Source organism: Berghia stephanieae, chromosome 1, assembly GCF_034508935.2.
Source record: "Berghia stephanieae isolate SIO BIC M18660-M18661 chromosome 1, UCSD_Bste_1.3, whole genome shotgun sequence".
Lineage (NCBI taxonomy): Eukaryota > Metazoa > Mollusca > Gastropoda > Nudibranchia > Aeolidiidae > Berghia > Berghia stephanieae.
The window spans coordinates 135,323,731-135,336,230 of record NC_088360.1 but is presented as its reverse complement, the minus strand read 5'-3'; the positions used below and the strand labels follow the sequence as shown (position 1 = coordinate 135,336,230).

The following is a 12,500-nucleotide window of genomic DNA, read 5'->3' as shown; positions in this document are numbered from 1 at the left end:
TATGCGCTTGGCTAAGAAGCTCATAACATTGCCATCCGGAAGTATAACGGACCAACACACAAAACCGTGTGTATCCATGAACGTTTATAGTCAGGTTAATACAGTTCAGTGAGTATTACTCATAAACGCGGATGGCAAAAAACAATAACAAAGACCTGAGTGACGTCATCTTCGAACTATCTATAACAGCTTATCTCGCCTTACTGAATTCTACGTATCATATCAAGGAATGTTATATATGGCTTGTTTGTTTGTTTCTTTCTTGACATTCATTCTTGTTTTGCTTGGTTTGTTTTTGTTTTTGTTTGGGTTGGGGGGGGGGGGCGGTTGGGGGGATTAGGTTGTTTTTTTCTTTTCTTTATCTTTTTAAATTTTTTTTGGCTTGCTTTGTTTCCCTTTTCTTTTTTTTTCTTTTTTTTTTGCTTTTTATTTTATATTATTTTATTATTTGCTAAATGATCATGTGACATCATATTATATTTCTGCATTGAGATCGCAGAAAATGAAAAGATGGGAAACGAGTTTTAAAGCCATTTTAGAGAGTTTTTATTTATATGGGTCTGTCCGCAACTATCTTAATAGAAAAGTGTTCTATGAATGTCATGTAATGAGAAATCTGGAGAAAATCGTAGTGGGCCCGGGGATGGAATGTGGTCTTGTAGTATGACATTCGGCTTCAGATCGAAAGGTCCTGGGTTCGAGTCCCGCTCTCTGCGGGGCATAGTTGAGTCCTTGAGAAAGGCTTTTTACTCATATTCTTTCACCGTACTCAGGTGTAAAATGAGCACCTAGCCGTTCACAGTGTCGTCTCTGCCGCAAAAAAAAATGTAATAAGGCCTATCAGGTGTCATGTCTCGTTCTACATAATACTTGTTGCTGTTGGCTTGGGACATTTTGTAAAGCGCTTTGAGCACGTTCAATAGATAGTGCACTATATCCAGAACTGCATACTTGAATTATTTTTTTTTAATTCGTAGTTTCCAAGGGAAAAAAATAAAAGAAAAATCCACTGTAAATAGCTTTAGAAATGAACAATTTGTCATCACCATGATCGAAAAATGCTCCAAAGCCCTGAATATAGGTTCTAAGAACTAAACTTTCCTTTTCAACAAGATTTATTGAATCCGAGAGGAGAATGCAGCTCTGTAGCTGGAGCCAAAAATTCGTATTTCTATTAATTTTTCTTAGTTCTAGGCCGGTCTGACTATAGATAGAATGTGCTTGGCCAAGGAGTTCACAACATTGCCATCCGGAAGTATAGATAGAATGTGCTTGGCCAAGGAGTTCACAACATTGCCATCCGGAAGTATAACGGACCAACACACAAAATCTGTGTAACCATGAACTTGTATAGTCTGGTTAATACAGTTTAGTGAGAACAACTCACAAACGCGGATGGCAAAAACAATAACAAAGGCCTGAGTGACGTCATCTGCATACTATCTATATCAATGGTAAAGTTTTGTTGTTGTTTTACAGTTGTTGTTTTTTTTAGATATGGGTCAGACTGCCACCATCTAAACAGAAAACCGTTCTTTGAATGTAATGAGAAACCTGGAGCAAATTATTGGGGTTCTAGTTTTCATCTAACAACTTTGTTTACGGCAGACATCAATCTTTAGAATGACGTGCGAGTTTTTAATTTATTTCATTTCCGTTTTAATAGAATGAGTCTAAAAATAGCAACTCTCGTGAATACGTCTGTCAAGGAGTTTGAATGATGTTAGGTCAACATGACCCAAAGTCGAGTGGCTCTTCATAAATTATTATTTTGTGAGCGCGTAAGAATTTCAAAAACATTTCAATTGAAAATAAATATTTAAAAAATGAGTTCTTTTCAATAATCCCAATAGCTCAGTTGGTAGAGTACGCATTTCACAAGCAAAGGGACCTAGGTCGATCCGGGTGAAGTCGAGATTTTTTTTTTAATCTGACGCCCCCCCCCCCCCCTCCCCCCATCCCTCCCCCCTTGTCCAACCAGCAGTGATTGGGTAGCTTTGTCTGTTAGATCTGGCGGAAAGTACTTTGCGAAAGACAGGCGTCCTTTACAAAGGGAGGCTAGCAATTGCTATTGTCCGTTTCACACTATAAAATCTGGGATTAATCCCGGCTCCATGAACTTAATGGCTCTGAAGGACTACTACGAAAACAAGAGAGATCGCCAGCACGATGTAGTATCTGAGTAAAAAATAATAATAATAAATAAAATGAAAGAAAATATAATAATAGATTCCCTTTTTTCATCCCATAGAGGAAATTGGTATATAGATAGTATGCGCTTGTCTAAGAAGCTCATAACATTGCCATCCGGAAGTATAACGGACCAAGACACAAAACTGTGTGTATCCATGAACGTTTATAGTCGGGTTAATACAGTTCAGTGAGCATTACTCATAAACGCGGATGGCAAAAAACAATAACAAAGACCTGAGTGACGTTATCTGCATACTATCTATAGGGTCTATTTCAATGGAAGACTGGAATAACTCAGGCTTCAGCCGCAGTGCAGCGCTGCAAACTGAGCTAGGGTGAGGTGACAAGACCACACAGCGAAGCGAGTATTCGAACTCGGTACCTTTCGGGTACGAAGCAAAGATCGCACCGCTAAGCCATCTGAAATCGCCAATGCTTTGGGAAGAATTGGGGGGGGGGGGGTGGCAATATTTATTTCTCATTGTAGACCTATCTACTTAAAAATCTAAAAATTCCTAGCTTTTAGGAGATAAAAATTATAATCCCTGTGGTTAAATTTATAGGTCAAAAATTTTGCAATGACAAGGATTAAATAATACTTCAAAATCCTTTAAATTATGTAGTCTGGCATCAACTTTCATTTTCAATAAGTTTTAATGACTTAGAGATGCTCATGAAGTTCTGAGATTGGAGTCGAAATAGGCTTCAACAGTTGTGACGTCACTTCCCTCGTAATGACACATAGTAACTTAGTAACTGGTTCTAAACTATCGGAGCAATGGCTGATGCCCTTATGAAATACTTCTCCGACGAGCATAAAAGTGTATCCAGAGGAGAAAAACAGTATAAATCTGATCATGTTTTGACTTTTATACATTTTGATCACATGAGATGTGAAAATGTTCTAGCCAGCATGAAAAATAAAAAGTACAGATTTGCTTTGATTAAAACCAACCTGCTGGTTGTTGGGCGGACGTGACGTCAGACTATTGAATCCTATTTCGTAATTCTACGAATTTTTCGTAGTAGTTGGCAGGTCTGTTATTGTGTTTTCTTTTATTCCTCAGCCTGGAGAACGAGGGCCACATGGCAAGCCGGGAGGTGAAGGTCGCCAGGGTGTCCCAGGGATCCCTGGTCTTCCTGGACCTCCGGGTCACAATGGACAGAGAGGTCACAGGGGTCAACCTGGTATGCCGGGAATGCCTGGACAACCGGTAATCGCTTTCACCGACGTGCACATATTGTTCGCAGGTCTGGTAACTCGAACGTTATTATGGACTTGATTTTTAACATTGTTGCAATGGACAATAGTTTTGCGTTGGTTTGAGAGTATATCTATTACAACAATGGGCCCAAGACTCTTTTGAGTTATCAGACCTGGTAAAACGTTCACGTCGCCTTTCACCAGCTCCGTTTTATCCTTCTCTGTCCTCCTTTAAACCTCTTTTAAGAGTATTTCCTTTCAGTTTTCTGTGAGTGATTGTATTCATTCATTATGATCGCATGTGCAAATTATAATTATATTATGTATAAGCGCTTCCGAGCACTTTTGGTGGAAAGGGGCGCTCTCAAGAAGTGGGTGAGAGAGGGATCTAGAAATGACTTTGGGTTTGAAACGAATATTTTTGTGTTCGTGGATAGCTCACACGGTAGAGCCACGCTCTCACCTGCCAGGCGGAGTTGTCGTACCAATAAGGTCGCAGGTTCAAACCCCGCCACCGCCGCGAAAAAAATTTTTATTCTCTATTGTCTTCTGGCACTTTTCTACTCACTTCATATCTTGTTGTTACCAACATAAGTGCCTGCTCCACTCACTTTTCTGAATTAGAAATTCACCCCATACACCGGAGCATACTCAATGTCTCAATCGTTTCTATGTTATATGTTTGTGATGAGGATATTGGCTATTGAGCTTAACTGCTGGTCAAAATTACTTCGCGATGGTGGCGAACGAATCGGCGATCTCAAGAAGTGGGTGAGAGAGGGATCTAGAAATGACTTTGGGTTTGAAACGAATATTTTTGTGTTCGTGGATAGCTCACACGGTAGAGCCACGCTCTCACCTGCCAGGCGGAGTTGTCGTACCAATAAGGTCGCAGGTTCAAACCCCGCCACCGCCGCGAAAAAATTTTTATTCTCTATTGTCTTCTGGCACTTTTCTACTCACTTCATATCTTGTTGTTACCAACATAAGTGCCTGCTCCACTCACTTTTCTGAATTAGAAATTCACCCCATACACGGAGCATACTCAATGTCTCAATCGTTTCTATGTTATATGTTTGTGATGAGGATATTGGCTATTGAGCTTAACTGCTGGTCAAAATTACTTCGCGATGGTGGCGAACGAATCGGCGATCTCAAGAAGTGGGTGAGAGAGGGATCTAGAAATGACTTTGGGTTTGAAACGAATATTTTTGTGTTCGTGGATAGCTCACACGGTAGAGCCACGCTCTCACCTGCCAGGCGGAGTTGTCGTACCAATAAGGTCGCAGGTTCAAACCCCGCCACCGCCGCGAAAAAATTTTTTATTCTCTATTGTCTTCTGGCACTTTTCTACTCACTTCATATCTTGTTGTTACCAACATAAGTGCCTGCTCCACTCACTTTTCTGAATTAGAAATTCACCCCATACACCGGAGCATACTCAATGTCTCAATCGTTTCTATGTTATATGTTTGTGATGAGGATATTGGCTATTGAGCTTAACTGCTGGTCAAAATTACTTCGCGATGGTGGCGAACGAATCGGCGATCTCAAGAAGTGGGTGAGAGAGGGATCTAGAAATGACTTTGGGTTTGAAACGAATATTTTTGTGTTCGTGGATAGCTCACACGGTAGAGCCACGCTCTCACCTGCCAGGCGGAGTTGTCGTACCAATAAGGTCGCAGGTTCAAACCCCGCCACCGCCGCGAAAAAATTTTTTATTCTCTATTGTCTTCTGGCACTTTTCTACTCACTTCATATCTTATAGAAATTACGCATTATAATAATAATAATAATAATAATAATTATTATTTTTATTATTATTATTATTATTATTATTATTATTATTATTATTATTTATTATTATTAGTTATTATTATTATTATTATTATTATTATTATTAGTATTTTATTATTATGATTATTATTATTATTATTGTTGTTGTTATTATTATTATTATTATTATTATTATTATTAATATTATTATTATTATCATTGTCATTATTATTAGCAGTATTATTGTTATAACTGTGGCTTCCTAACTATTACTTTGTTCTATTTTCAGGGAAGGAGTGTAACAGATCAAGAAGTCAGAGATATATGTTACAAAATACTTAGAGGTAATCTTGAGAAATTGGGGAGCAGGCACTTTTTTTTATATTGGTAGTATTGTCCTTCCGAGCCCCCAGGCCCATGGAGCCGGAGTTTATCCCGGCTTCTGTAGCGTGAAATGGACAATAGTAATTGCTTGCTACCCTTTGGATAGGAAACTAGTCTATCGCCAAAGCACCTTCTGCCAGATCTAACAGACCCAGCTACCCAATCACTTCTGGGTGGACAGGTCAGAAGAAATCTCGATGCACCCGGGATCGATCTCGGTTCCTTTGTGTGTGAAGCGAGTGCTCTATCAACTGAGCTATCAGGACCCCCCAGGTAGCAGGCATCGGTGAGAAATAAAGATCTGAACAAGTGTGGATGAAACAGTGCCAGACAAAACTAGAAAGAAAAATCCCAAAAACAAAAACAAAAAAAAAAAAACAAAGAAAACAACAACAAAAAAAAAAAAAAAAAACAAAAAAAAACATCCCAAAAAAATCAGTCTTCCTCGACTGATTTTTTGGGATTTTTTTTTTCTTCTCATGCATCTGCAGTAAAAGGGAATTATTTAATCTAGTTTGAAACTAATTTAGCGTTTATAAGGGAAAAGTAGTGTGGATTTTATAAGCTTAACCATCATCATTGAGATAAAGATCTATATCATAGGAACTCTTATGATTGCAAAAATCACAAAAGACTTCCAAGAGTATTTTATAGAGAATTAACACTACCACATTATCTCATTCGTCTGTAGTGTTTCATTCATCCTCTTTTGTTGATAAAGGGGAAACCCGAAACGTCTATTTTATCTGTTTTCGTATATTCAATTGAAGCTTACATTCAATTTCACATTTTTTTTATTTGTTAGCGTTCAGAAACGCACTTTGATCATAAATTATTGTCCATATTGATATAATATCTTTTTAGTATTATTATTATTATTATTATTATTATTATCATTATTATTATTATTATTATTATTATTATTATTATTATTATTATTATTATTATTATTATTATTATTATTATTATTATTATTATTATTATTTCAATAAGAACAAATGGAAGATTTGACTGCCAAGCTACAAGGCCCCATGGGCCCTCCAGGTCGGGGCCGTCCAGGAAAGCATGGACCAAGGGGATACCAAGGGCTGCCTGGTAAGAAATTGTAATATACAAATGATAGACGTGTTTACTTTCAAAAACGAACAAACAAACGAACAAACAAATATATACACCGAAAACAATTCAATACGTTAACTCACTCAACCCTAACACTGACAATATCCGTAGTATACCCGGGGTTACTTTTACCCCATGCCTATTTATTACATTTTTATGAGACAAATTATAGGCGTAGTGTCAAAGCTAATGGTTTTAGTTTTACATGTTAATGGTAGTTGAATAAAACTATCTATGTACATGCTCATATTTTATACATTTCTTCCAATTTTGAAAAGTAGCAAAAATCTCTAGGGTTGAGTGAGTTAAGAGGGATGAAAAGTGTGATGTCAAAATAAATCGGTTCATATTTCATTGCAAGTGTAAAACCACTCTTCCGAAGGACTGAATACATAACTTGTGTAAATGTGACCCTCCGTCTCAAAACGGTATTATGTCGGAATGATTCAGACCCCAAAAAGTGAATTTAGAGATAGAATGATGAGAAATTGGACCTTAGAAGTTTTTGTAAAGCAAGAAATAGTATTTATACTCCAGCATAACGGACAGAAATTAAACCCAAGTTTGATATTTGTGGCAAAGAATTCAATTTCCCTTACCGAGTAGATCCCGACATAATACCGCTTTGACACGGAGGGTCACAATTAATAATCCTCTGGTTTTAGAGCGATGGTATCGTAATCGTATTTTCTATTCTAAATAAAATATGCTCGTCCTAAATAAAGATCACCCATCCTCGCTCTTTTAGGTCCCGTAATTGGATTCAATAGTCTGATGTCACGACGCCCAGCAACGGCGGCCATCGTGGTTCTAAACTAAGAAAATCTGTACTTTTTATCCTGGCTAGAACGTTTCATTTGTCTTTTGATCAGAATGTGTAAAAGTCAAAACATGATCAGATTTATATTGTTTTTTCCCCTCTGGATACGCTTTTATGCTCGTCGGAGAAATATTTCATAAGGACGTCCGCCATTGTTCCGATAGTTTAGAGCCAGTGTCACTAAGTTACCATGCGTCATTACGAGGGAAGTGACGTCATAACTGTTGAAGCGTATTCTTAGAATTTCCCTATACATCCTGCTGCCAAAATAGTTATGCCGGCTTATGATTCGATATGTAATCTATTCATTATTAGTTCTCCGAAGGACTGGTTACATACACACTCCAAGGATTTAGGAGCCAGACATAGAAGGTGTGATATCACGACTTTTCTCCCCTGTTTTACCGTAGCCGTCGTTAACATATAGATAGTTCGAAGATGACGTCACTCAGGTCTTTGTTATTGTTTTTTGCCATCCGCGTTTATGAGTAATGCTCACTGAACTGTTTTAACCCGACTATAAACGTTCATGAATACACACAGTTTTGTGTGTTGGTCCGTTATACTTCCGGATGGCAATGTTATGAGCTTCTTAGCCAAGCGCATACTATCTATAGCCTGACACTAGACCCCTCTAGGACTTGCAGTTTGACGTCATTTTTTAGGTTTGTGTAGCGTCTAGTGAGTTGTCGTTAGTAGAGCTCAAGGATACAAGTGATTTCATTGGTTGAACTATTGAATACAATTCACGAGTTGTTTTCTTTTTTGGCAAAAGACTGACATTTTGAGGTCATGTTTTGGTCAGTGTCAGACTATAACTTTACGATGGCTACGGTTTGACAAATAAATGTGTAACCACTTCATTTATAACCATTCCCGTCTACATTAATAATTTAAAATAAACAAGAAAACCCACCAGCCGGTCACACGACAACTAGATAGTATGCGCTTAGCTAAGAAACTCACAACAATACCATCCGGAAGTAAAACGGACCAACACACAAAACTATGCGTAACCTTGAACTTGAACGTTTTTGTCTGGTTAATACAGTTAAGTGAGCTTTACTCATAAATGTGGATGGCAAAAAGCAATAACAAAGACCTGAGTGACGTTATCTTCGTACTTTCTATACATGTATCAGTCCCTGACATCAACTCTTGCTTATTGATGCTTTGTGTTTAGTTAAAATACTCATAGCATCCGCCTGCTGGATATAGATAGTATGCAGATGACGTCACTCAGGCCTTTGTTATTGTTTTTGCCATCCGCGTTTGTGAGTTGTTCTCACTAAACTGTATTAACCAGACTATAAAAGTTCATGGTTACACAGAGTTTGTGTGTTGGTCCGTTATACTTCCGGATGGCAATGTTGTGAACTCCTCGGCCAAGCGCATTCTATCTATAACGTGTCAACACACAGAATAATGTGTAACCTATGTGTAAACGTCTATAGCCTGATTGATATAATTTATGAGAACTACTCATAAAAGTGGCTGGCTAAAAACAGAGCTTAGTGTCGTCAATTTCGTTCCTTCTATGATACGAAGGCTAAAGTAGTGTTTTCCTTGAATGGAGTCAAGATTAAGACTTAGAGGGTTTGTATGTAATGTAAAGAACTTACAAGTCTTTACAAGAGTTGCTATATATTTTATTTATTTAGTTATTTATTTATTATTATTATTATTATTATTATTATTATTATTATTATTATTATTATTATTATAATAATTAATAATAATAATAATAATAATAATAATAATAATAATAATAATAATAATAATAATAATAATAATAATAATAATAATGATAATAATATTCATATTATTATTTTGTTACTATTATTATCATTATCATCATCACCATCATCATTATTAAAGTTATTATAATTTCATTATTATTATTATCATCATCATCATCATCAACATATGATCATCATTATCGTCGTCGTCGTCATCATCATCACCATATCCAATCTATGATTATTTCTCCTCATTTCATGGCCACGTTTCAGGAGAACGTGGTTTACCAGGGATGCAGGGAGAGAGGGGATTTGTCGGAATGCAAGGGCTGCCTGGCCCACAGGGCAGACATGGACCCGAGGGTGAGTACAAGTACAAGACCGACATGACATAAACAATGACATATCACGTGATCTGCATAGTCATTCTGCATAACAATTCTTTTTTTTTTTGTTTTTTTACCGATTCAATTTTGGCAACATTTTATTAATTCCTGAATACTTTACCTATAAAAATAATAATAATAATAATATATAATAATATAATAATAATAATAATAATAATAATAATAATAATAATAATAATAATAATAATAATAATAATAATAATAATATAATAATAATAATAATAATAATAATAATAATAATAATAATAATAATAATAATAATAATAATAATAATAATAATATAATAATAATAATAATAATAATAATAATATAATAATAATAATATATGATAATAATAATAATAATATATAATAATAATAATAATATAATAATAATAATAATAATAATAAATAATAATAATAATAATAATAATAATAATAATAATAATAATAATAATAATAATAATAATAATAATAATAATAATAATTGTGAACTTGGAAAGGTGTTTGTTGACATTTAGCCTTAATATTTGCTTATCTGCCTCAGGACTATTTTGACAGACACTTCTTGCGCCATGAATGAAGAAAAATTACTCTAAACTTGCTAGAAAGTATTAACTCACTCAACCCTAACACCGACTATATCCGTAGTTTACCCGGGTTACTTTTAACCCATGCCTATTTATTACATTTTTATGAGACAAACTGTATGCATAATATCAAAGCTAATGTTTTTAGTTTTTGCATGTTAATGGTAGTTGAATAAAACTATCTATGTACATACTCATTTTTAATACCTTTTATTTTCCAATTTTGAAAAGTAGCAAAAATATCTAGGATTGAGTGAGTTAAATACAAGACGTCTAAAGAAGATGAATGACTTTATATTTCTTTCTTTTTTTTAAAGGCTGTTATATCCTTATACATATTCCAAACCACTGAGATTATCTTTTGATAAAACGTTTGTAAAACGTCCTTAAATAAACACTCAAAAAAAAAAGATGTCGACACAAGTAAATTGCGATCCTTCTTGTTGTGTCGCCAATACCCAAACGAGGGAGAGAGAGAGAGAGAGAGAGAGAGAGAGAGAGAGAGAGAGAGAGAGAGAGAGAGAGAGAGAGAGAGAAAATAGAGTGCTTTTATCGTCTAACAGCATCTCGGGCAATGGTGTCATTCAACTTATGAATTGAAAAATAAAATGTGACTTTTCTTATTCTGAAATTTTATACGGACTTTAGTATACATTATGTATTATTATACTATATACTTACTTACTTACTTACTTAGGCCGCCGCTTGGGGCGCCCAACATGAGCCACAAGTCTTCGCCATTCTGTCCTGTCCTCCATAAGTGTACGCAGCTCCCGGGTGTTGTCCATTCCTGTGTCATCGAGCAGACAGTCAATGTATATTTTATTTTTATTCTGCCTGCTTCTGTTTCTAGTTTTCTCAGGTGGTTCCCATAGCACAAGACTGCTTGCAATCTCCTCCTAGTATCTCCAGCAGTGCCCCGCAAGTCTCAGTCTTCTCTTTTGTATCTTCGAAGTCACTCGGGGGAGGTCACTGTAGAGCTCTTCATTTGATATATAGGGAATGAGATAAGCGGAAGAGTAGCGTTCCTTGATTGGAAGTCACGAGCGGAAAAGTCATTAGAGAGAGAACGTCATGTTGGTTGTGCGGCATGAGACACTTCACCGAAAGCGAGGACGAGAGAGACGCATGCGCAAAACCATTTTGACGTTCTCTCTGTAAGGTGACGTCCAATCAAGGGACGCTACTCTTCCACTAATCTCATTCCCTATTATATATTTTTGTAAAAAAAAAAAGAAGATTATCTAAAACTTCCCTTAAGATCAATATGATAATAATATATTGTTGATTGACAGGACCCACGGGACCCAAGGGAGATAAGGGAGACACCGGAGATGGAATACAAGGACCGGCTGGACCTCAAGGACCACCTGGTAAATACATTATTTTTTGACATCTCTAACTCCAACACTAACACCATTCATTATGGGGAGTCCCGATAGCTCACTCATTTCACACGCAAAAGGAGGGGGGGGGGGGGTGGCGAGATCGATCCTGTGTGAAGTCGGAGTTGGGTTTTTTTTTTTTTTTTGGTGTTTTTTTTTTTTTTTTTTGTTTTTTTTTTTTTATGACGCCCTTCCCTTCTCCACCAGCAGCAATTGGGTAGATGGGTATGTTAGGGCTGGTAGAAAGTACTTTATGATAGACTGTCGTCCTATCCAAAGGACATCAAGCAATTGCTATTGTCCGTTTTACTACACATATAGAAATCTTGATAAACTCCGGTTCCATAGGCTTCTTTCATGACTCTGAATGACTAATACCTGATTTATTTATTTTTACCACACCAGTTATGGAGGTCCCGGTAGCTTAGTGCGGCTATGTGGTCTTGTGGTATGACACTCGCTTTCGGATCGGAGGGTCCTGGGTTCGAGCCTCGCGCTCGGGGCATATTTGAGTTCTTGGAAGAGGCTCTTTACTCATATTCTCTCACCGTACTCAGGTGTAGAATGAATACCTGGCCGTTAAGCGCGTTGTCTCTGTCGGAAAAAAAAAATTTGTAGTATCGGCGAACACTAAAATGCGTCATGTTTCGTTCAACATGTTATGTTTGCTTTTGGTCAGGGACCCTTTGTACGGCTATGTGGTCTTGTGGTATGACACTCGCTTTCGGATCGGAAATACCTGGGTTCGAGCCTCGCGCTCGGGGCATAGTTGAGTTCTTGGAAAAGGCTCTTTACTCGCGTTTTCTCACCGTACTCAGGTGTAAAATGAGTACCTGGCCGTTAACAGGGTTGTCTTTTTCCGAAAAATTGTAATATCGCCTAACAGGCGTCATGTCCCGTCCTCC

General features: G+C 36.8%; 1 protein-coding gene across 1 annotated transcript in view; it reads left to right on the top strand.

Moving 5' to 3' along the window:
* The window catches only part of LOC144963276 (uncharacterized), a 189,184-nt gene that overhangs the window by 174,323 nt on the left and 2,361 nt on the right, over window positions 1–12,500 (top strand). The window contains exons 37-41 of the mRNA XM_078897155.1: window positions 3,261–3,407; window positions 5,463–5,517; window positions 6,551–6,652; window positions 9,509–9,598; window positions 11,506–11,583. Of these exons, the coding sequence (XP_078753281.1) occupies window positions 3,261–3,407; window positions 5,463–5,517; window positions 6,551–6,652; window positions 9,509–9,598; window positions 11,506–11,583 (472 nt within the window). The remainder of the gene's footprint in view (window positions 1–3,260; window positions 3,408–5,462; window positions 5,518–6,550; window positions 6,653–9,508; window positions 9,599–11,505; window positions 11,584–12,500) is intronic.